We start from the raw sequence: 23,216 nt of genomic DNA on the forward strand, positions 1-23,216 counted from the left end.
AGAAGGAGAAGAGGAAGAACAAAAAATTGAAAACTTATTTGAACAAATAATGAAGGAGAACTTCCCTAATCTGGCAAAGGAAATAGACTTCTGGGAAGTCCAGGAAGCTCAGAGAGTCCCAAAGAAGCTGGACCCAAGGAGGAACACACCAAGGCACATCATAATTACATTACCCAAGATTAAACGCAAGGACCTACATCCAAGATTACTGTATCCAGCAAAGCTATCACTTAGAATGGAAGGGAAGATAAAGTGCTTCTCAGATAAGGTCAAGTTAAAGAAGTTCATCATCACCAAGCCCTTATTATATGAAATGTTAAAGGGAGTTACCTAAGAAAAAGAAGATCAAAAATAGGAACAGTAAAAATGACAGCAAACTCACAGTTATTAATGACCACACCTAAAACAAAAACAAGAGCAAACTAGGCAAACAACTAGAACAGGAACAGAACCATAGAGATGGAGATCACATGGAGGGTTGTCAATAGGGGAGTGGGAGGGGGAGAGGGAGGGAAAAGTACAGAGAATAAGTAGCATAGATGATAGGTGGAAAATAGACAGGGGGAGGGTAAGAATAGTGTAGGAAAAGTAGAAGCCAAAGAACTTATAAGTATGACCCATGGACATGAACTATAGGGGGGGAATGTGGGAGGGAGGGGGTGGGCAGGATGGAGTGGAGTAGGGGAGGGAATGGGACAACTGTAATAGCATAATCAATAAATATATTAATAAAAAAAGAAAGAAAAACTTAATTTGTATTTGAGTTAGAAAAGTAAACAATTCAAAATACTAAAGGGGTTTTAGCCATCTGAAAGGCAAGGGTGCAAAGGGCTTTACCTGTCCGCTTATTGCTATAAGAGTAACCTTTCTGAAGAAGTTACACCAACTGGCCAAATTTATCTAAATAGGCACAATCTGAACCCTGCAATTTGTCATTTCTTTATAGTTCTAATAAGACCACGGATGCAAGAGTAGGAAAGAGGAGGGAAATATATTTCAAAATTTTACAGTGAATAAAATATTTTTCTAAAAACAGTCAAAGTTTCTATGTTCCCTTATTCACTCATCCAGAAAGTTAAAATTTGCCTCCTCCCTCACTCAACCTAAGGCCCAGGTAAAAAAGACTTTAAAAACAGGAAAAGCAAATGAGAAATCAATGACAGTTTATGAAAGCTACTTAGCCCCAGAAGTTAATGTCTGAAAAAGTCCTTAAAAATTCTGTGCAACTTCTCAGTTTCTAGATGAGAAAATTTAGGCCTATACTGGTGAAGTGATTTACGAAAGTACATGAACTAGTTTTGGGAAGTTTTTCCCTTCATTTTTACTTTCTTTTCCCGTAAATTATTTGTTGTAGCTTAAAAAATACATACACTAGCAGTGCAGAAGCTTTTTATTTTAATGAGATCCCATTTGTTTATTCTTTCCTTTATGTCCCTTGCTTTAGGGGACTTATCGGTAATAATATTGCCGCATGGAATATCTGAGATTTTCCTGCCTGTGTTCTCTTCTAGGACTTTTATGATGTTGTGACTTATATTTAAGTATTTGATCCATCTTGAGTTAATTTTTGTGTATGGTGTTAAACTGCTGGTCGAGTTTCTTTCTTTCTTTCTTTCTTTCTTTCTTTCTTTCTTTCTTTTTTTGCATGTAGCTGTCCAGATCTCCCAATACCATTTGTTGAAGAGGCTACTTTTACTCCACTTTATGCTCCTGCCCCCTTTGTTGAATATTAATTGACCACAGACACTTGGATTTATTTCTGGGTTCTCTATTCTGTTCCATTGATCCATGTGTCTGTTCTTATGCCAGGACCAGGCTGTTTTGATGACTGTGGCCTTGTAATATAATTTCATGTCAGGTATGGTGATCCCTCCTACTTTGTTCTTCATTCTCAAAATTGGTACAGTTATTCAGGGTCGTCTATGGTTCCATATAAATTTTTGAAATGTTTGTTCTATCTCTGTGAAATAAGTCATTTGTATTTTAATAGGGATTGCATTGAATCTATAAATTGCTTTGGGCAGTATGGACATTTTGATGATGTTAATTCTTCCAATCCATGAGCACGGCACATGCTTCCATATATTTGTGTCTTCCTTCATTTCTTTCTTCAGTGTTGTGTAGTTTTCTGAGTATAGCTACATGCAAAAAAATGAAAACTCGACTACCAACTTATACCACACACAAAAATAAACTCAACATGGATTAAAGACTTAAATATAAGTTGTGATACTATAATAGTCCTAGAGGAGAACATAGGCAGGAAAATCTCAGATATTCCATGCAACAATATTTTCACCAATATGTCCCCTAGAGCAAGGGATATAAAGGAAAGAATAAACAAATGGGACTTCATCAAATTAAAAAGCCTCTGCATGGCTAAAGAAAACATCAGCAAAATGAAAAGAGAACCAATCATATGGGAAAACATATTTGCCAATGATACCTCAGACAAGGGTTCAATCTCCAAAATATTTAAAGAACTCACACGACTCCACTCCAGGAAGACAAACAATCCAATTAACAAATGGGCAAAGACTTGAACAGACACTTCTCCAAGGAAGACATACAGAGGGCCCAGAGACATATGAAAGGATGCTCAGCATCACTAGCCATCAGAGAGATGCAAATGAAAACCACAATGAGGTACCACTTCACACTGGTCAGAATGGCCATTGCAAACAAATCAATAAACAATTAAGTGCTGGTGAGGTTGTGGAGAAAATGGAACCCTAGTGCACTGTTGGTGGGAAAGCAGACTGGTGCAGTCACTGTGGAAAACAGTATGGAATTTCCTCAAAAAACTAAAAATGGAACTGCCTTTTGACCCAGCAATTCCACTTCTAGGATTATACCCTAAGAATCCTTAAACACCAATTCAAAAGAACCTGTGCACCCCAATGTTCATAGCAGCACAATTTACAATAGGCAAGTGCTGGAAACAGCCTAAGTGCCCATCAGTGAATGAGTGGATCAAAAAACTGTGATACATTTACATGATGGAATACTACACAGCAAAAAGGAAGAAGGAGCTCCTACCCTTCACCACAGCATGGATGGAACTGGAGAGCATTATGCTAAGTGAAATAAGCCAGGGGGTAAAAGATGAATACCATTTAATCTCCCCTATAAGTGGAACCAACTCCACAAAACAAATAAGCAAGCAAAACATAACCAGAGACAGTGAAATAAAGAACTGACAGTAACCAGAGGGGAGGGGGGAGGCGGATAATGGGAGAAGAAGGGAAATGGTCCTTAAAGAACATGTATAAAGGACCCAGGCATGGACAAAGCCAAAGGGGGGAAGGATAGAGGGTGGTAGGTGGGGGAGGGTGGTAGATGGGGGTGGGTGGTAGGTGGGGGAGGGTTGTAGGTGGGGGTAGGTGGGGCAGGGGAAAGTGGTGGCAGGAAAATGGAGACAACTGTATTGGAACAACAGTAAAAGAAAAAAAAAGAAATACATATACTACAAAAGAAAAATACATGGTCTGGCACAAGTAACGCCCCTTTTTATTACAAAATCTTTTATTACAAAATCAAAGCATGTAACTCTGTAACATAACAATATCACATTCAAGCACACCATATGAAATTTTAGGTGAAATCTTCAAATTAAAATTATAAATAATTACACCCATATTATTACCCTACTCAAGCAGGCGTTACTTCTGCAGGACACTGTATAAATAACGAATATGGTGAATTATGGTAGAGTCAGGATTCTTATGTCCAGTCTAGTGTTCTTGATACTATATCATGTTTTGTTCCTTAAACTTTCTAAATTTCCCAGTGGAAGATACAAGGTACTGATCCCAATTTTTCCTATGGTGTAGCTATTCTAAACTGTGATGGAAGTACATGGGTAAAGGCCCATTTTGTACAGACAATGTCTTAACTGCTTGTGCCATCCTGAACTAAAAATGCCTCCACAGCCCTGGCTGGTGGGCTCAGAGGACTGAGCGCCAGCCTGTGAACCAAAAGGTTGCTGGTTCGATTCCCAGGCAGGGAACATGCCTGGGCTGCAGGCTGATCGATGTATCTCTCACACATTGATGTTTGCCTCCCTCTCTTCCTCCCTCCTTTCTCCTCTCTCTAAAATTTTTAAATGCCTCCACAACTATAACTAAGTCAAGGCATCCATTGGCCTCGTCTTACTTCTGTGCCATTATTAAGCCAAAGAAACTGAAATTTCTTCTAAAACGTAAATAATGAAAGGCAATTTAGTTAAGGGCAGTTTACAAGGCAGTTTGTTAAATTTATATTTATAAATATATAATTACACAAAGCCTTTCCCACCCCTTATCTGGAAACACCCATCAATTTAATTCCTTAAATGACATCTGCTAAATGAGACAGCCCTTAAAATGGTACCCAGTGTCAGTCCTCACTGTCCAACAGCTAATTACGTGGCTGGTGGATTATCAGGGGACTTCACTTCTCCACTCGTTGCCTTGTTTCGTATGATAGTCATGAGAAAGAAACCCAAGGCTCGGTCAAATATTTGTTAGGGAAGTTTGAAATTCAACCAAATGAAATTGGTATTTCTTTTACTTATGCTCCTTACTAGGAGGAATAACAGGACAGACTCTAATGCCAGAATCAGTGCTGGCTCATCCCAGACAACTGTAACAAAGCCAAAGACCTGGAGTCTCCTCACTGGCCCCATTTGGCTTCTTCTATTCTCTTCCTGTGACCAATAGCTATGCTCCAATGTCAAAAACAGGGCTGGATAGGAGTACAAATTCATCATCTCCACTGTATTAACAACAGGCTCTGTTAATGTCACAATAGCAATACCATCTTTATATTTAAAGATAGAATTTTGAGTGAGTAAGATTTTACAAGGCTATACCATCTTTTACTACGTCATCTTTCTTGGACCCTATTAAATAGTTCCATTTCATTTATGTCCTCTTTTTCTGATCTGGCCAGGAGCCAAATCATAAGTCTTATTAATAGAGAGTTCAGAAGTGCCGCAACCCACAAATGACCCTTGGCAGCAATTAAACTGAAAAATAATCCCCATGAGCCAGAACTGAAACAAAAGGTTAACTACTCATCCAAACTTTGGCAAAGAGACAGTTCTTTCTCCCTCATCTCCCCTAAGCCTGTTAGGAAAGGGGTATCTGAAGCTGCTGCTCCTCCTCCAACTCACTTTCTGCGTCAAATAGTATGGGTCAAAGTCCTCCAGGGGAACCGCAACCAGGCCTTGTGGGATGTCCCCGTAGATGAAAGGCAAACTCTTCCCTGCCTCCAGGTCACTGTTCGGCTTGGGCTTGCTGTCCTCATCGTCTTCCCGGTGACTGCCATCGGCCTTTGGTGGTTTCTTAAGCTTGCTCTCGGCAATGCGCCTCTCGATGTTTGCCAGAGACTCAGGGGTGAAAGGCTTGAAACTATCAGGGCCTGGTGGTGCGAGCAGCCGCGCTGCCATCTTCTCATCCTGCAGCAGCTTCGTTAGTTATGCTGCGTCCAGGACAGGTCGGCTCTGAAAGAAAAAGCAACACAGACAGCATTAATCAATCACTGCTCAAAAAAGAGGCCAGACTAGACCATCTCATTCAACCTTTATTCACAGCCCTTGCAACACATAGTTTCTTCCATGACACAGTTATTTTTCTCAACAGAAAAATCTGTGGCATGAATGGACTAGGTCATGTTCATTACCACCCCTCGGGGGAATGAGCAGCCAGAAGATCCAAAGATGGGAGTCTCCCGAATGCTAGTATTTATTATTCACTTAGATGCAACTCACTGTTAGGAACCACATACAACTACAAAGATAATTCCATACCCTCAAGGAACTATTCTAAACTAGTAAGGCATATTTATCACTACCCAGTGGTACATGTCAGCTTTGGACTCCTTATATGCTCAAGTCACCTGCCTCTCCTATAGCTCCACTCCCCAAAGAAACACTCTAACTTCCAAGGACAACACAAGGGTAAACTGTCAGTCTTTTCAAATTTCTGCTTCTGAAAGCACTAAACCTTTCCAAACTTCGGAGGCACAAAATATAGATAAAATAGCTTCCATCTGCTTTGGCTCTTCCATTTCAAGATATTTTTCAATTCACCAAGTTGTGTAAAACCCATCCAGTATAAAAGCCCAGAAGTACCTTCTTTTATGAGCAAGCTCCTGCCAGGGAGAAACGCAAAACACTTTTCTCTGCGGAGAGGGCAGACACTGTTCTACGTACCTCCCACTCAGCAGCAAGGAAAAGCGAAGGGGAGAGGGATTTTTGAGGACTCCCTCTGTGCAGCAGCACTGCAGCCCTGCAGAGGGAAGGACAGCGGAAAGGCCTGCATGCAACCTGAGAGGGGCTCAAACCAGGAAGGACTGAAAGTGGAAACCGAGTCACAAACCACAATTCCCTTCTGAAAAGAAAAAATGAAGTAGTGCCACAACAGCAAATGATTTCTAAGCATGGTATTTGAATGCCCGTTTTCTTACGTTTAAACAGAGTCCTAGGTAATTTAAATCCATGCCTTGAGACAAAGGACCCCCTAATGTCCAAAGCAACAGTGTTCGGTTACTGCCAGAAAAGGACCCTGGCGCGTGAGTCTAACCATGAAAGGTTTAGGGTGTCACTGGCAGTTCATCTGGTGCTCCTGGTGCTGCTCTTTCCTTTAGTTTGGTGAGTTCCACAAAGGCGATCTGGAAAATTTATTTTAAAAGGCTAGCAATTGTTCTTTCCCTCCTACTTAGCCCTCAGGGTCCACTTCAAGGCAAGTATCCATAAAACCCAGCTCCTCAAGAGAACAGTAGTAGAGTTAACTCTAAATAATTTGGGAGTGAAATACCCAAGGAATCCTTTTATAAATACAGCCTCAGAGATCCCAGATTTCTCTAGTGCTGGTGATGGCTAAGTGTTGCAAAGGCGGTAAGTAGTGTCCACACGCAGGCCGCTCTGCTTACTCACAGCACAGGACTAATGAGGCCAGAGCCACACGTTTGCCCCCACACAGACTTGTTGGCTTCCTGTTGCACCAAAAAACCCTACTGTCCTACATGCGGTATGGTCAAAAAAATCATTTTCACATATGAAGCATGAAATTTTAGAGCTGCGAGGGATTTACAGATCCAGTCCATTTCAGTTTACACATTAGGAAGTCTGGGGTCCTCAGAGATTGGACAAGCTGCCCAAAGCCACAGGGCCAGGATGAAAAGCACAACCAAAGAGCTCACTTCTTTTATTATGACAGATAGCAGTTACCCACCCTCCTACCCCATTCTAACTCTCAGTACTCCCCACGAGGAATCGTCTGCATCACTGAAAAAAAAAAAAATCACATGAAAGGACAGTGGCTTTACTGATCTAAGGCTCTACTCACAATGTTTTACTCAACCAAGAATGCCTCCTTCTAAGTCCTTTCCTCCTATCCATCCCTGAGTTACCCCCCATACATCCCCATTCCTCCACAGGGCCTTCCCCCCAGCTCCAGCCTTTACTAATTTTTCCCTTTGGGAACTCCTACAGATTTATCACGATCTTAGCTAACAGTTATCATGTACTTACTGTGTTTTAGGCATTGTTCCAAGTACCTTGCTTGTATTAGCTCTTTTAATCTCCCCAACAAATTATGAGCTCGATATTATTAAATTATCCCCATTTAACAGATGGGGAAACAGAGGCGCAGGGATCAAACACAGCCGAAAGTTATAAGCTAGAAAATGACATAGATTCAAAACATCCTATTCACATTTCTTTTGGCTCTTAATTATTGTTGAGTTGCACCATATAAATTCGCAGAGGTCATGGATGGTGTCTTAAACTTCTGTATCCCTTCCAGAGAGAAAAGGATTATGCTTGGAACCAAAAATTAGTCCAAATCCCTGCGACTCCATAGTTCCCACAGCCACACTCATTTTCAACGGACACTCCCTCAGCTCCTCCTTAGAGGACAAAGAATACTGCAAGAGGAAGTCACTGAAGATGCCAACAGACTCCCGTGGCCTGATGACACACCTGAGTTCTTCACAGGTAAAGCTGTCCAAGGCTAACTCCTCCACCTGTGCTTCCAGATCCTGTTTCTTCCCTTCTCCAAGACCACATTCCCTCAACTCCCCCTGCTCTCCACGACATTCTCAGTCTTTCCTTTTCCTCTCCTATTTCCATATCTCCTCCCTCTACATCCTCACTCCCCACCCCCACTCTCCCTTGGTTTGGCTTCAGCGATCCTGACTCTGTTCTGTTCTCCTGGTTCCGTCCACAATCACCGTCTCCTCTTCCCCACCACCTCTTTCCTTTCTAAGGGCTGACCTTCTGCAATCCCTCTGTCACACTTTCTTTCAGGGATCTCATCTACTCAAAATAATCTGTACGTGGGTGACTTTCGCATTTGTATCTGAAGAGCCCTGGCTGCTCCTCCGAGCCACACAATTGCTGTCACCACTTCAGAATTAAGCACTAAAAACCACACATGTTTTTACTTCCCCAACCGATTCCTCCTCCTGGCTTTCTTAATTCTGTTATTGGGACCATTGTCTTCCTAGAAATGTAAGCAAGGCAACCCAGTCGTCTTTGCCCTGTTGTCCCTTTGCTGTCCTTGCCCAGTCACCAGCCTTACTACTTCTTCCTTCCGAGTTTCCATTTAAAGTAGCATCACCCAATAAGTCAGTCAGAGACAGACAAATACCATATGAGTTCATTTATATGTGGACTCTAAAGAATAAAATAAACGAATGAACAAAACTGAAACAGACTCACAGAGAGAACAGACTGATGGTTGCCAGAGGGGAGGGGGTTGGGGGGCTCGATGAAAAAAGTGAAGGGATTAAGAAATACAGATTGGTAGTTACAAAACAGTCTTGGAGATGTAAAGTACAGCATAGGGAACATAGTCAATAATAATGTAATAACTGTGTGTGGTGCCGGGTGGGTACTGGAAACATCAGGGAGAGCACTTTGTAAAGCATGTGACTGCCTACCCACTATGCTGTATGCCTGAAACTAATGTAAAATAACACTGAATGTCAACTGTAATTTTAAAAATTTTAAAAGACATTAGTCAAAAGAAAAAAACCCCAGCATTACCCTAATTCAGGTCACACGCAATAGTCACCCACTTACAGACTAGTCCTCGGTCCACCAGGCACATCTCCAAAGATCTGTTTCCCGAAAAATCTGCTTCCATGGCCATTTCCCTCCCTCAGGCCTACTAAAGTTATACCACTGAATTCAAACATCTTCCATTTCGCTGCCACTCAAGGCTGTTGGCTTAAATATTCTCTTCTACTGCTTCCCTGCAAAAACATCTACTCTAGTTACAGTAACTGTTTTGTTTTGGTTTTCTAGGTGGTTGTTTTTTTAAGGTAGAACATAATACAAGTGAACAGGTCTCAAGTGCACAGACTGGGTATTTTGTACACATGTATACACACCTGCCTAACCACTGCTCAGCTCCAGCTATAGACTCAGGGCCAGCACTCCAGATGGCTCTCTTGAGCTCCCTTGTCAATAACCACCAACCCTCCTACTCTCCCGGCAAAGGTCAGCCGTTTGCCTGTTCTTGAACTTCATGTAAGTAGACCACAAGTATACTCTTCAGGGTCTGGCCTTTTTCACTCAACATTATTTCTGGGAGACTGACCTTTGTTGTGCGTGTAGCATGGAGAATATTTTTCAATTGCTGTGTAGTATTCCATGTATGAATGTAGCACAATGTATTTATCCATTCTACCTGATGAGACATCTAGGATGTTTATCATTTCAGGCTGTGATGAATAAAGCTGCTAAGAATCTTTTGTACATACATAGCTTTTGGTGGCCATGTGTGTTTATTTCCCTGCAGCAGACAGGCGGGCGTGGGACGCTGGGGTCAGAAGAGGGCATATGTTTAGTGTTAGTGACACTCCACCAGCGGCGCAAAAGGGTTGCAGCTGCCCCATGTCCTCACCAACACTGGGAATTTTATTTATTTATTTTTGGAGAGAGGGGAAGGGAGGGAGAGAAACATCGATGTGTGAGAGAAACATCAATTGATTGCCTCCCACACCCTGACCGGGGACCAGGCCCGCAACCCAGGCCTGTGCCCTGGTGGGAATCAACTGGCGACCTTTCGCTTTGCGGATGACGCCCAACCGACTGAGCCACACTGGTTAGGGTGCATAGTTTTTGTTTTGTTTTTTTTAAGTAATTTACTGAGGGGAAATTTAAATAACATAAAATTAACCATTTCAAAGTGAACAATTCAGTGGCAATTAGTACATTCACAACGTAGTGCAATTACCACCTCTATCTAGTTCCAAAACATTTCCATTACTTCGCAGTAAAACCCTTTACCCATTAATCAGTTTTTCTCCATTTGTCTCCTCACCTCCCCCTCCCTGCATCCCTAGCTCCTGGCAACCAACAGTCAGTGTTCTGTTTCTACTGATTTATCTGTCTGGATCATCACATAAAAGCAATCATACTTTACGTAACATTTTGTGTCTGGCTTCTTTCACTTAGTATGTGAGGTCTGTCCAGGAGGTATCCAGCCATGTACTATGAAAAACAGAGACATTAACTGAAGAAGATACAAGATACAAGAAACTGTGCACAAAACAATGACGCCTCAGTCCCCTTCAAAGTAGGTACCTTGGGACCTCACACAGTTCTCCCAATTGCCATCAGCTGCTCCACTGTATTTTCCTGAATCTCATCAACAGTCAGAAATCTCTTCCCTTTCAAAGGCGATTTTAGTTTTGGGGAAAGCCAGAAGGCACAGGGCGCCAAATCTAGACTGTAGAGGGGTGAGTCACCTGGGTGATTTGATGTCTCACCAGAAAACTGCATGAGACGTGATGCATGAGCGGGTGTGTTGTTGTGATGAAGCTGCCAATCACCAGTTGTCCATAGCTGCAGCTTTCTGAATCATCTGAATAGTTTCCATGGAGGAATGTTCAAGTTTAATGCAAAATCTGATGCAGATTTGTTACTCTACTTGCTCAGTCATTTTGAATGTGATGGCCACACATGCTCACTCAACAGCATCTACCACCCACTGACTAGCACAGTGAAGTCGTCATTGTTCACACAGGTGCATTCCAGTCCACTCTCCTCGGCTGCCAGGTTACATCAATGTCATGCAAAACATCCTTATTATATTAACAATGCTGGACTTTTTCCAGTCAGACTTCGTAATGTTTTTGAAGTTCATCTACATTGCAGGATATATCTGTACTTCACTCCTTTCTATGGATGAATAAGGTTTTGTTATAGTATGTGTGTGTCATAATTTGTTTATTCATTCATCTATTGATGGACATTGTGGGTATTTCACTATTTGGCTATTGTCAATAGTGTGTGGACATACACTTATTTTAGCCCATTTTCCATTCTTTTGCATATACCTAGGAGTAGAATTGCAGGGTCATATGGTAACTCTATGTTTAACTTTGTGAAGAACTGCCAAACTATTTTCCATAGTGGCTGAACCATTTTTGCATTCTCACCAATTTCTTTACACCCTAGCCATCGCCTGTTATTTCCTTTTGTTTTTTTAAATTACAGTCATCCTAATGGATGTGAAATGTGAACTAGTATCTCATTGTGGTTTTGATTTGCATTCTTCTAACAACAATGATGTTGAGGGATTTTTCAAGTGTTTGTTGACTCCCTATAGTTTTAATTTGCTTTTCTCTGACAATATAGAGCACCTTTCATATCTTTATTGGTCATTTAGATATTCATCTTTGTGAAAAGGCAGTTTAAGTCTTTGCCCACTTTTTTATTTGGTCATCTGCATTTTCTTATTGATTTGTGGGACTTCAATGTATATTCTCCATACAATCATTTGTCAAATATATTTCAAATATTTTTCTCCTTTTTACTTTCTTAATGGTGCCTTTTGATAAACCGTAGTTCTCAATTGTACTTAACCCAATCTATCAACCTTCATTTCTTCTCCTTCTCCTTCTCCTTTGTTCTAGAAATCTTGGTCTATCCTAAGGTCGTGCAGCTACTAGACTATGTTTACTTCCAGAAGCTTTATTGTTTTACCTTTCTTATTTAGATTTCAAGTCATTTAGAATTGATTTTTATATATCCTGTGAGATAGAGGTCAAGGTTAATTCTTTTTCTATGGGGATATCCAATGCACTCAGCCTCACTTAATAAAAAGTCTGGTCACTGTTATTTTCATTGACTCCTAAATATACTTTCATTTTCTTGTTTTAAATCTCCTGAAGTCTCTCTTACCTAAATTCTATTCATCCATTAAAACCAGCTTAAATTCCTCTTCCTTTAAGAAAACGGCCTTGCAAAAAGTAAAAAGTAAAAAAGAGTTACTCTGCCCCACCCTGTGGTGGTGAAGTCTGACTCCTGATTACAGAGTGACTAGATTAACAATTGAAGGAGAGAGCCACAGACTGTGGATGCCTGGTGGTCTCCAGTAGGCTGCCTAAAGCCAAGCTGGGACACCGTGTGACATCCCCAGGGGTGGATCCAGAAATAGAAGACAGTGGTAAACACTAGATTCTACCAGAATGAATCCCACCATGGTCTTCTTCATGATTTGCATCATTCTCTCTCCTCTATAGCTTTTCAACATTCATTTCTTGTACTTCAAGTTTGTGCCTATTAGGTCACTAGTTTTTCCATTATGATTTATTTCAAATTTCATGTTTATCTACTCCCTTCTCTTACTCAATTTTACCTTCTTCTTTCCTCTTTTTATTTTCATTTTAAATTTTATTTTCTCTCTTGCTATGATTCGTTTCCATTCCAAACTCTTACTATTTCTCCCCCCTCCAGACTCTCAAAACCATTTTTCTTTTCATTCGTCATCTCACATTCTTTTTCCTATTATTAAAATTCCCTTATTTTCTCTCCACCTTTATCAGTCTTTGCTCATTGGTTGTGGATATGGTGGTGGTTGTGCAGTTCTTCAATTTTATTTCTAGATCTTCACTATTTTTGTATTCCAAATCTCAAACTTTACTCTTCCCCTTTCCTACTCCATTTTTCTTTCCTCCTGCCCTTTCTGTATTTTAAATTTTAATTTTTCCCTGTCTTAGCCTGGTCTTCATTCCTCACTCTTAGTAGTCCTTCTCCCTCTATCCTCTCAAAATTGCTCCTCTTTCCAATAGTCATCTCTTAAGCTTTTCTCTCTTTCTTTTTCCCTCTTATTCCCATCCCACCTATATTAATCTTTGCTCATTTGTGGTTGATAGTGCTGTGGTGGATCTTTTCCTCCAATTTGGTTCCTATTTTTTTCTCTTTCACTATATATTTTTTAAATTTCTGTCTAAACTTAACACTATATGCTTCCTTCTCTTACTCATTTCCGCTTTCTTCCCTCCCTTTTTTATTTATGATATAAATTTTACTTTCTTTCTTCACCTTGTCTCTATTCTCTACTCTTATTTTTGCTCTACCCTCTCACAATCATTTTCCTTTCAGTAGTCATTTCATATTCATTTTTCCTTTAGTAGTCTTAATCTCTTTATACCTTTGTTAATATTGGCTCTTTGGCTGTTGATATTGTGATTGTGGGTGGGGGTTATTTTTATGGGCGTGGGTTTGTTTCCTGGGCATTTGGTTTTATTCCAGTAGCATCTGTACAACAGCACACAAGATGTGGTGGGCGGAATGACTCTCAGTCAGCCAGCCAGAGGGAAGGACCCCCCAAAGAAGGATCCAACAACAACCAACACCCAGTTACAACCAGAGAGCCCACATAAATGGCATAAAGGGCATCCCAAGAGCATCAAGTTCAGGAGAGCAAGGAGACTGCACCACTGAGTCCCACAGGTCTCCTACCACAGAAGGTCACACCACGAAGACAGGGAGTCAAAGCAGATCAGTCTAAGAAGCAGGAACAAACCAGAAGAGTCACCTAAAATGGGCAGATGGAGAATCTGGACTTCTGGCCAAGATGAAGGCATAGGTAGATTCACTTTGTCTCCTCGCACACCCAAAAGAAGGACAACAATAAACTTAACAACAAAAAATAACCAGAACTGCCAGAATATCAGACTGTATGGAAGTTTGACAACCAAGTAGTTAAAGAAGAAACATTCATTCAAACTGGTAGGAGACATGGAGATGGGCAGCTGGGGAAGAGGGGACCTGTGGTAAGGTGGCAGCTGTAGGACCAGGTGGGCGAGGCAACAGCTGGTGGACCAGAATGGGAAAGGTGCGGCTGGTGGACTGAGTGGTCCCACATTTGCATGTGAATAACCGGGAAGAACCACTGGGGAGCAAGTCAGACCACACAACCCAGGGCTCCAGGGCAGGGAAATAAAGCCTCAAACCTCCTGGCAGTAAAAACCTGTGGGGGGTGTAGCAGAGGGAGAAACTCCCAGCCTTATTGGAGAGTTTGTTGGAGAGACACACCAGATCCTAAAATGTACACAAACCCACCCATCTAGGAATCAGCATCAGAAGGGTCCAATTTGCTTATGGCTAACGGGGGAAGTGACTGAAAGCCGGCTGAGAGCCAGGCAAGTGGCCTGGTTCCATTTCGGACCCCTCCCCAACATACGGCACCACAATGCAACAACATGGGTTGCCCCACCCTGTGGAATACCTAAGGCTCTGCCCCTTAGAAGATAATAGGTGCTTGGAGACAAAAAATATGGCCCAAGTGAAAAAACAGATCAAAGCTCCAAAAATAGAACTAAGCAACGTAGAGATAGCCAACCTATTGGATGCAGAGTTCAAAACACTGCTAATCAGGATGCTCACAGAAATGGTTGAGTATGGTTGCAAAATACAGGAAAAAATGAAGGCTATGGAAAGTGGAATAAAGAAAAATAGACAGCGAACCAACAGTGACAGGAAGGAACCTGGAACTCAAATCAACGATTTAGAGGAGAAGGAAGAAATAAACATTCAACCAGAACAGAATGAAGAAACAAGAATTAAAAAAAAAACAAGGAGAGGCTTAGGAACCTCTGGGACAACTTTAAACATTCCAACATCCGAATCATAGGGGTGCCAGAAGGAGAAGACGAAGAGCAAGAAATTGAAAACTTACTTGAAAACATAATGAAAGAGAACTTCTCCAGTCTGGCTAATAGACTTCCAGGAAGTCCAGGAAGCTCACAGAGTCCTGAAGAAGTTGGACCCAAGGAAGCACACACCAAGGCACATCATAATTACATTACCCAAGATTAAAGAGAAGGAGAGAATCTTAAAAGCAGCAAGAGAAAAGGAGACAGTTACCTACAAAGGAGTTCCCACAAGGCTATCAACTGATTTCTCAAAAGAGACCTTACAGGCAAGACGGGGCTGGAAACAAGTATTCCAAGTCATGAGAGGCAAGGACCTCCATCCAAGATTAGTCTATCCAAGCAAAGCTTTCTTTTAGAATGGAAGGGCAGATAAAGTGCTTCTCAGATAAGGTCAAGTTAAAGGAGTTCATCATCACTAAACCCTTATTATATGAAATGTTAAAGGGACTTACCTAAGAAAAAGAAGACCAAAAATATGAACAACAAGCTCACAACTATCAACAAATGAACCTAAAAGAAAAACAACGAAAACAAAAACTAAGCGAACAACTAGAACAGGAACAGAATCAGAGAAATGGACATCACATGGAGGGATTTCAGTGGGGAGGGGGAAGGGAGAAATAGGAGGGAAAAGGCACAGGGAAGAAGCATAATTGGTAGGCATAAAATAGACAGAGAGATAAAAAATGGTATAGGAAACAGAACTCAAAGAACTTATATGTATAACCAATGGACATGAACTAAGTGGGGGGAATGCTGGAGGGTTGGGGGTATAAGGGGGGTAAGATTGGGAAAACTGTAATAGCATAATCAATAAAATATACTTAAAAAATAAAAAAGAATAAAATGCACTGAGCACTTTTAAAAAAGACAAACCAGAAAACAACAAGGTTGTCAAGAATGTGGAAACACTGGAACCCTTGTGCTGCTGTGGAAAACAGTGTGATGGTTCCTCAACAGTTAAGAGAATTACCCTAAGATTAAGCAATTCTACTTTTAGGTATACACCCAAAAGAATTTAAAGCAGAAACTCAACCAGATGTTCGTACCCCCATGCTCATGGCAGTATCATTCACAATAGCCAAAATGTGAAAACCACCCAAATGTCCATGGAGAGATAAATGGATAAAGATGTGCTATATACATACAATGGAGTATTATTCAGCCTTGAAAAGGAGGCAAATTCTGACACATGCTACATGGATGAACTTTGAAGACATCACACTAAGAGATTAAACTAGGTACAAAAGTTCAAATATTGTATGACTCCACTTACATGAGGTACCTGTAGTCAAATAAACACCTAAAGACAAAAAGTAGAACAGTGGTTACCAAAGGCCAGGCGGAGGGAGCGATGTTTAATGGGTACGTTGTTTCCAGTTTGGGATGATGAAAAAGTTCTGGTGATGCACAGTGGTGACGGCTGCACGATGTGAATGTACTTGATACTACTGCACTGTACATTTAAAATGGTTACAATTATAATTTTAATACTATGTATATATTTCCACAGTTTTCTTAAAAAGAGAGAAAAAAAAAACATTTACTGTGCTCCCTATATGCCAGAAACTGTGCTGATAATCAATATAACTCCCTGCCTTCAGGGACCTTTAAAGTCTTCTGGGGGTGGTAGACAAGTAAACAGGCAAAGTACAGGATGATAAATCCAATAAAGTAAAATAGGCGTTACAGACACATGCAAGCAAGACACCTAATCTAGTTTACAAAGATCACAAAAGGCTTCTTAGAGAAAGTGACATCTTAGCTAAAGCCTGAAGGATGACTGGTGGAGCAGGGATGGCAGGAAGAAGAAACAGCGTATGCAAGAGACCACACGCAAGGGAGATCAAACCACTTGGCGTAAGTGGGCTTGAGGCAATTAACTAACAGGTAAGTAGGTGCCACGTCAAGAAGGCAAAGTCGTTATCATGGGAAGGAGTTTTGATTTTTATTCTGAAGGCAATAAGACTTAATCAAAGTTTTATTTTAGAGAGATCATTTTGGCCACAGTGATAGAATGAGGGGAGCCGGGGGACGGTAATGATGTGGGAGAAGAGCAAGCTCAGAGTGAAGAAGTGATTCAGTTGAGAGATAATGAAGGCCTGAATCAAGCAGCAGCAGTAGGGATGATGTACCAAAGAATCTTGTCAGCTTTTGAACATGCTGCGCCTGAGTTGCTTTGGTATGTATATCCAAATGGAGACACAACATAGGCAGTAGGTATGCAGTTCTGAAGTTCAAGGAAAAGACTTTAAAAACTAAGAGAAGAAACTTGGTATATAGAACTATAGCTAGACTCGGAGGACTGCCAGCCAGCTCTCTGCATGTTGATATATAGCTCATTTGGAATCAGCCAGAGGAGCAGCTCTGCACTGGGAGGAAGGTGGGCGGCTCTTACCACAGAAGAAGAGAGAAATGCAGCCAGATGGATGAGTTTACACTGTCCCCACTCCCTGGGCCCCTCCTTCCTCCAGTGACAACTACATACTAGGCTGCCAATTTTCTACTTTGTCATTTACAGATTTCATTTTGGAAAATCATATAACAGTTCTTGAAATTGAAATTAAAACAATTTTATCAAAACTTAATTTTAGTCCTTTGAAACATAAAAATTGCCATCCTAAATCTCTCTTCACAACATCAAAATCTGGCTCTCCCTCCTACAAGTTCTGAAGGCCCAGCCCTGCCCTGGTAAATGCCATTCTTCCTCTCACTCGCTTTCTACTTCACGAGGCCACTTTGAAGTTTTTTCTTCCTAAGATTCACAGCCACCAGATTTTCCCAAAACTGAGCCATTTGCTTATGATTTCCAACACCTGATCTCTTTCTAATCCTTGTGAGACAGATACTCTTGGTTGATTTACATTGTCTTCCCTCAGCAACACTCTGAAGGGTTTGTTTATAGAATACTTTGAAAGATGCCTAACATGGACATAAATGTAAGATTAACAATAATAAATAACTCTATGATGAAACTATCAGAAGGCACTTTTGAAGCACACTTTTGAGTACTTGAATATTTTTATCTAGAAATTCTTTTATTTTTATTTTTTCAGATTGTATTTATCTTTAGAGAAAGGGGAATGAGGGAGAAAAAGAGGGAGAGAAACATCGATGTGCGAGACATACGTTGATTGGTTGCCTCTCGCACACCCTCCGACTGGGGACCTGACCCACAACCCAGGCATGTGCCCTGACTGGGAATTGAACTGGTCACCATTTGGTTCACAGGCCAGTGTTCAATTCACTGAGCAACATCAGCCTGGGCTAAAAATGCTTTTAAATGAAGTCAAAACCAATGGTTATTATGATTTTAAATAGATCCAAAAGTGTCCCTGAGCAAGTCCCATCAACCTCAGGTTAAGAAAGGTTTCCACCTTGTCCATATTATAGCCATACAACTATCAAGGCTACTCTTCTGTCTGCTTCTGAACATATCACCCAATCAAGACGCTGTTAGACTTCCATTGCCCTGGCCCTGAAGACTCTAAGTCAAAATTCTCCTCTATCTTATCACCTAGCCCCCATCACCAGTTTTCTTTTTTTGAATTTAACTGGCATTCCATGTTTCTTTTATTTCTTCCACAAGGCACAGGAGCCTTTCCCCTTTATATCCCACACATTAAATTCTTTGTAGACACTGGCTGTCACCCCACATCCATTATCAGTTTCTTTTTTTAAAAAAAGATTTTGCTGAACAAAAATGACATTATTGTAGAAATAAATTTTTACTGGGCAGTTGATGACACTAAACACTATAAATGTTCATTCTTCAACTGATGAAAACAGTCAAAGTGTGGTATTAAAGGTATTTAAGGGGTATCAATATATCGTATTTACAAAAGACAAGTGAGGGCAAGTTACACGTAACCTCTGTTATATTATAGACTATCTACAGCCTCAGCACGCTTGCCAAGGGGAACTGAGAGAGGCAGATCATTTCACTCTCACTAGAGAAAGAGATGGTGGAAATGCTTGCTGGACTTATAACCCACTTCACAATTGGGGGTGAAAATAACGTCACAGCGTCATATTACTTTGGACTGCATTTACTTTTTGTGTAGCATACAGAAATCGGAAGTTAAATTACAATATTTGACAGTTGGTCTTATCTTTGTCATCTTCAAAAATATAGCATTTGACTATAATGAGGATTATAAAATTATATAAAATTTCTGCTCTCCATGACTGATAAGACCCTAGTCCACATGCTTCTTATAAAGCCTGACGACTTCCAACCAGAACAATAGTTTGGGACAGCTGACATCATCTTTGCTATGGAGGGTTTGTTTTTTGGTTTTTGTTTGGTTTTTTTTTTTGGAGGGTTTTTTTTAATTAAGACGTCAGATCAAGATCTCTACTGTACCCCCTACAGAGAAATAATTCTAGGCCAAGATTGAGACACTGATATTATAGTTCAGAAATTGTCACTAACCAGCAGTAGGGCCCTTAGTAAATCAATTCACCTACCAAAGCCTTGGTCTTATTTCTAAAAGAAGGGAGGTAAGTGAAGTAATTTATAGAGCCAGTTCTACAATTTATCAGTTAGTTGATCTTGGGCAAATTATCTTATGGTACCTCCATTTCCTCATGTGAGGGTTAAATGAGATTATATAGAAGCAGATCTTAATAAAAAATGATAATCATAATACTACCAATAATAATAGTTAATATAGAGCATTTACTACATGCTAGGCACAGTTCTAAGAGCTTTAATGTAATTATTTTGATCCTGCTAACAACCTTGTGAGGTAGTTATTGTCATTATCCGATATTATTGATGAGAAAACTAAAGCACAGAGAGGTTAAGTAACTTGCCCAAGATCACAGAGTGGGATTCAAGCTGTTTGCCTCCAGCATCTGTGTTCTGAACCTTTTCACTATATTAGTATTATTAATACTCTTTCCCCTTCTCTGGACCTCTTCCAAGATCCCTTCTAACTCTGATTTCATTGAAAATAAACTAATTAGCTGCTCTGGACTCTGCCAGGCTAAGCAAAGTTGGCTTCTAAAAAAGTTGAGAGAATTACCAAGGCTCTAAACATATAGAGGCTTAAAAGAGAAAGAATTGTATCCTGGCTCGATACCTATCATCTAATAATTATGTGCTCAATAAAGGCATGAACACAGAGGCTAAAAAGAGGTCCAGTACTATCCAGCTGATCTTACGCAGCCATAACCAAGAATTCATTTGATCGAAGCACTTCTTGAATGTCCACTATGTGCCAGGCACTAGAAAGCTCAGAATTTAGAAAACTGTTAAAAGAACACATTCTCCTAAGTCACTGTCTTTCCGTCACATTACAAAGTAGATTCCTGCATTGGATGGTAGAAAGTTGGATTAAAATTTTAAAGCTTTTTGTATTCAATTAGTGAAAGTTCAAATAAATCTCAGATGAAATGTCAATACATAATGCAGGTAAAACATCTCTGCCTGAAGCCTACCTCACTCCTCTCCTATCACCCCTGAAGACATTTCTGCAAAGTGTCAGGATAGCTGTGAACCTATGACACAAAATAATGATTATGTCTCTTCCAACTCCAGAATTCAATGAAATTTTTTTAAGTACATCTTATTGATTATGCTATTACAGTTGTCCTAATTTTTCCCTGTTTGCCCCCTCCTCTCTAGTGATCCCCACCCCCACGATTAGTTCACGTTCATGGGTCATGCAAATAAGTTCTTTCGATTCTCTATTTCCTATACTGTTCTTAACATCCCCCTGTCTATTTTGCACCTACCAATTATGCTTCTTAGTCCCTGCACCTTTTCCCCCATTCTCCTCCTTCCACCTCCCAGCTGATAATCCTCCAAACGATCTCCATATTTATGATTCTGTTCCTGTTCTGGTTTTTCCCTAGTCTGTTTTATTAGATCCAGTTGTTGATAGTTGCGAATTTGTTGCCATTTTCATGTTCATAGTTTTGATCTTCTTTTTCTTAAATAAGTCCCTTTAACATTTCATGCAATAAGGGCTTGGTGATGATGAACTCCTTTAGCTTTAGCTTGTCTAGGAAGCACTTTATCTGTCCTTCCACTATAAATGATAGCTTTGCTGGATAGAGTAAATCTTGGATGTAGGTCTTTGCCTTTCATGACTTGGAATACTTCTTGCCAGTCCCTTCTTGCCTGTAAACTTTCTTTTGAGAAATCAGCTGACAGTCTTATGGGAACTCCTTTGTAGGTAACTCTCTGCCTTTCTCTTGCTGCTTCTAAGATTCTCTCTTTATCTTTAACCTTTGGCATTTTAATTATGATGTGTCTTGGTGTGGTCCTCTTTTCATCCATCTTGTTTGGGACTCTCTGTAGAGTTTCCTGGACTTGTATGTCTATTTCCTTCACCAAATTAGGGAAGTTTTCTTTCATTATTTTTTCAAGTAAGTTTTCAGTTTCTTGCTCTTTCTCTTCTCTTGCCAGCACCCCTATGATTTGGATGTCAGTAAGTTTGAGGTTGTTCCAGAGGCTCCTTAGCCTATCCTAGTTTTTTTTAATTCTTTTTTCTTCTTGCTGTACTGATTTTTTTTTAATTTCTTATGTTCCAAATCATTGATATGACTCTCAGCTTCACCTACTCCACTGTTGATTCCCTGTAAATTTTCCTTTATTTCACTTAGTGTAACCTTCATTTCTGCCTAGGTCTTTTTTATATGGTGAAGTACCCAATGAGTTCCTTGAGTATCCTAAATACCTGTGTTTGAACTCTGCATCTGATAGATTGCTTATCTCCATTTTGTTTAGGTCTTTTTCTGGAGTTTTGTTCTGTTCTTTTCATTTGGGTCATATTTCTTTGTCTCCTCATTGTGGCACGGCAGCCTCCCTGTGTTTGTTTCAGTGTATTAGGTAGAGCTGCTTTGACTCCCTGTTTTAGTAGTGTGGCCTATTGTAGAAAAGCACACCAGTAGGTTGGATGGTGTGGACCTTAGGTACACCAGGGTGGAGCAGCCCGTGTGAATCAGGTTGGTGGAGTTTCAGGTAAGGAGGTGTCTCCGCTATGTGGCTCTGTGCCAGGAGGGCTCAAAGGGACTATGGCCACTGCCTGGACTCTTACATTTTGTCCAGGAGGAAGGTGTCCCCAGCACTTGCCCAAATGCTAGACACTTCAGCGTCTCCCGTTTGCCCCTGGTGCTCCTCCAGCTGCTGCCTCAGTGCTGGATCTCAGAGGGACTGAGTCTGCATCTATGTTAAGTCTGTTTCGGGCCCTTTAAGAGGAGATGCCTGAGAATCCCGCTTTTCTTCCTCCACGCCAACCCCTACTGTTTCTTAAAGCCAGAAGTTTTGGGGACTTAATCTTCCTTGCACTGGGACCCTGGCTGGGTGGTCTGGTGTAAGGCTGGGATCCCTCACTCCTGAGGTATCCCTCCTTCCCGAGGTATCCCCCCCGATTTTCACCCACCATGTGTACGTGTGGGACCACCCATTGCATGTCTCTCCATCTCCGTCCCTCCTACCCGTCTGGATGACTATGACTCCTTTATTTCCTTGGTTGTCAGACTTCCATACAGCTCGATTTTCTGATGACTCTGGGTGACAGTTGTTTTATATTTTAGTTGCAATTTTTGCTATGGTTGTGCAAGGAGGCGAGTCATGTTTACCTATGCCTCCATCCTGGCCAGAGTCCCTTGCATTGCTCACACTTCTATGAAGGTGCATGGGAGAAGGGAAGATAGGCCACCCAAGTAGCTGCTGTGGTATTCAGACCACACAAGCAGGGAAACACACACAGTTGAAAGGTCTGAGGTACAGCTTCAACCATGGGAATAATAAAATCATCTTCCTCACAGAATTATCATGGAGCAGACATCAGAATATCTGTCAGCAATCTCTAAGTGCTATAACAGACGTAAATGCAATACTACACAGTAGCCTGGCTCTACACTGTTAGGAAGTCATAGTGTGTTCAGCCATGATCAAAAACAGGGTAGGTCTCTCATTAACAAAATGCAGAATAAAAATCATATGATCGTCTCAATAGAAGAAAAAAAGCATTTGACAAAATTCAACATCTATTTATGATAAAAACTCTCAATAAACTGGACATAGAAGGAACATACCCCAACATGATAAAGGCCCAAACCAGGGTAGATCTTTCCTGAACAAGTCTAAGATTTTAGACTTGCTCAAAATCTCAGGAGATTGAACTGACGGAGTGACAAACTCTTCAAACAGTTGCCGAGGCTACAAATGAATGCCACCTCACATCTGTATAATGCTTTAACATTTACAGAGTATTTCCTTATCCTTTACCTCATCTCATCCTCACTTGTAAAGTTAAAGG

At 40.8% G+C, this 23,216-nt stretch overlaps 1 protein-coding gene across 1 annotated transcript in view; it reads right to left on the reverse strand.

Annotated features, from left to right (window-relative positions):
- The window catches only part of SCN8A (sodium voltage-gated channel alpha subunit 8), a 205,563-nt gene that overhangs the window by 130,180 nt on the left and 52,167 nt on the right, over window positions 1-23,216 (reverse strand). The window contains exon 2 of the mRNA XM_071221042.1: window positions 5,156-5,485. Coding sequence (XP_071077143.1) covers window positions 5,156-5,431 — 276 coding nt within the window. The 5' untranslated portion in view covers window positions 5,432-5,485. The remainder of the gene's footprint in view (window positions 1-5,155; window positions 5,486-23,216) is intronic.

Source organism: Desmodus rotundus, chromosome 3, assembly GCF_022682495.2.
Source record: "Desmodus rotundus isolate HL8 chromosome 3, HLdesRot8A.1, whole genome shotgun sequence".
Classification (NCBI taxonomy): Eukaryota; Metazoa; Chordata; class Mammalia; order Chiroptera; family Phyllostomidae; genus Desmodus; species Desmodus rotundus.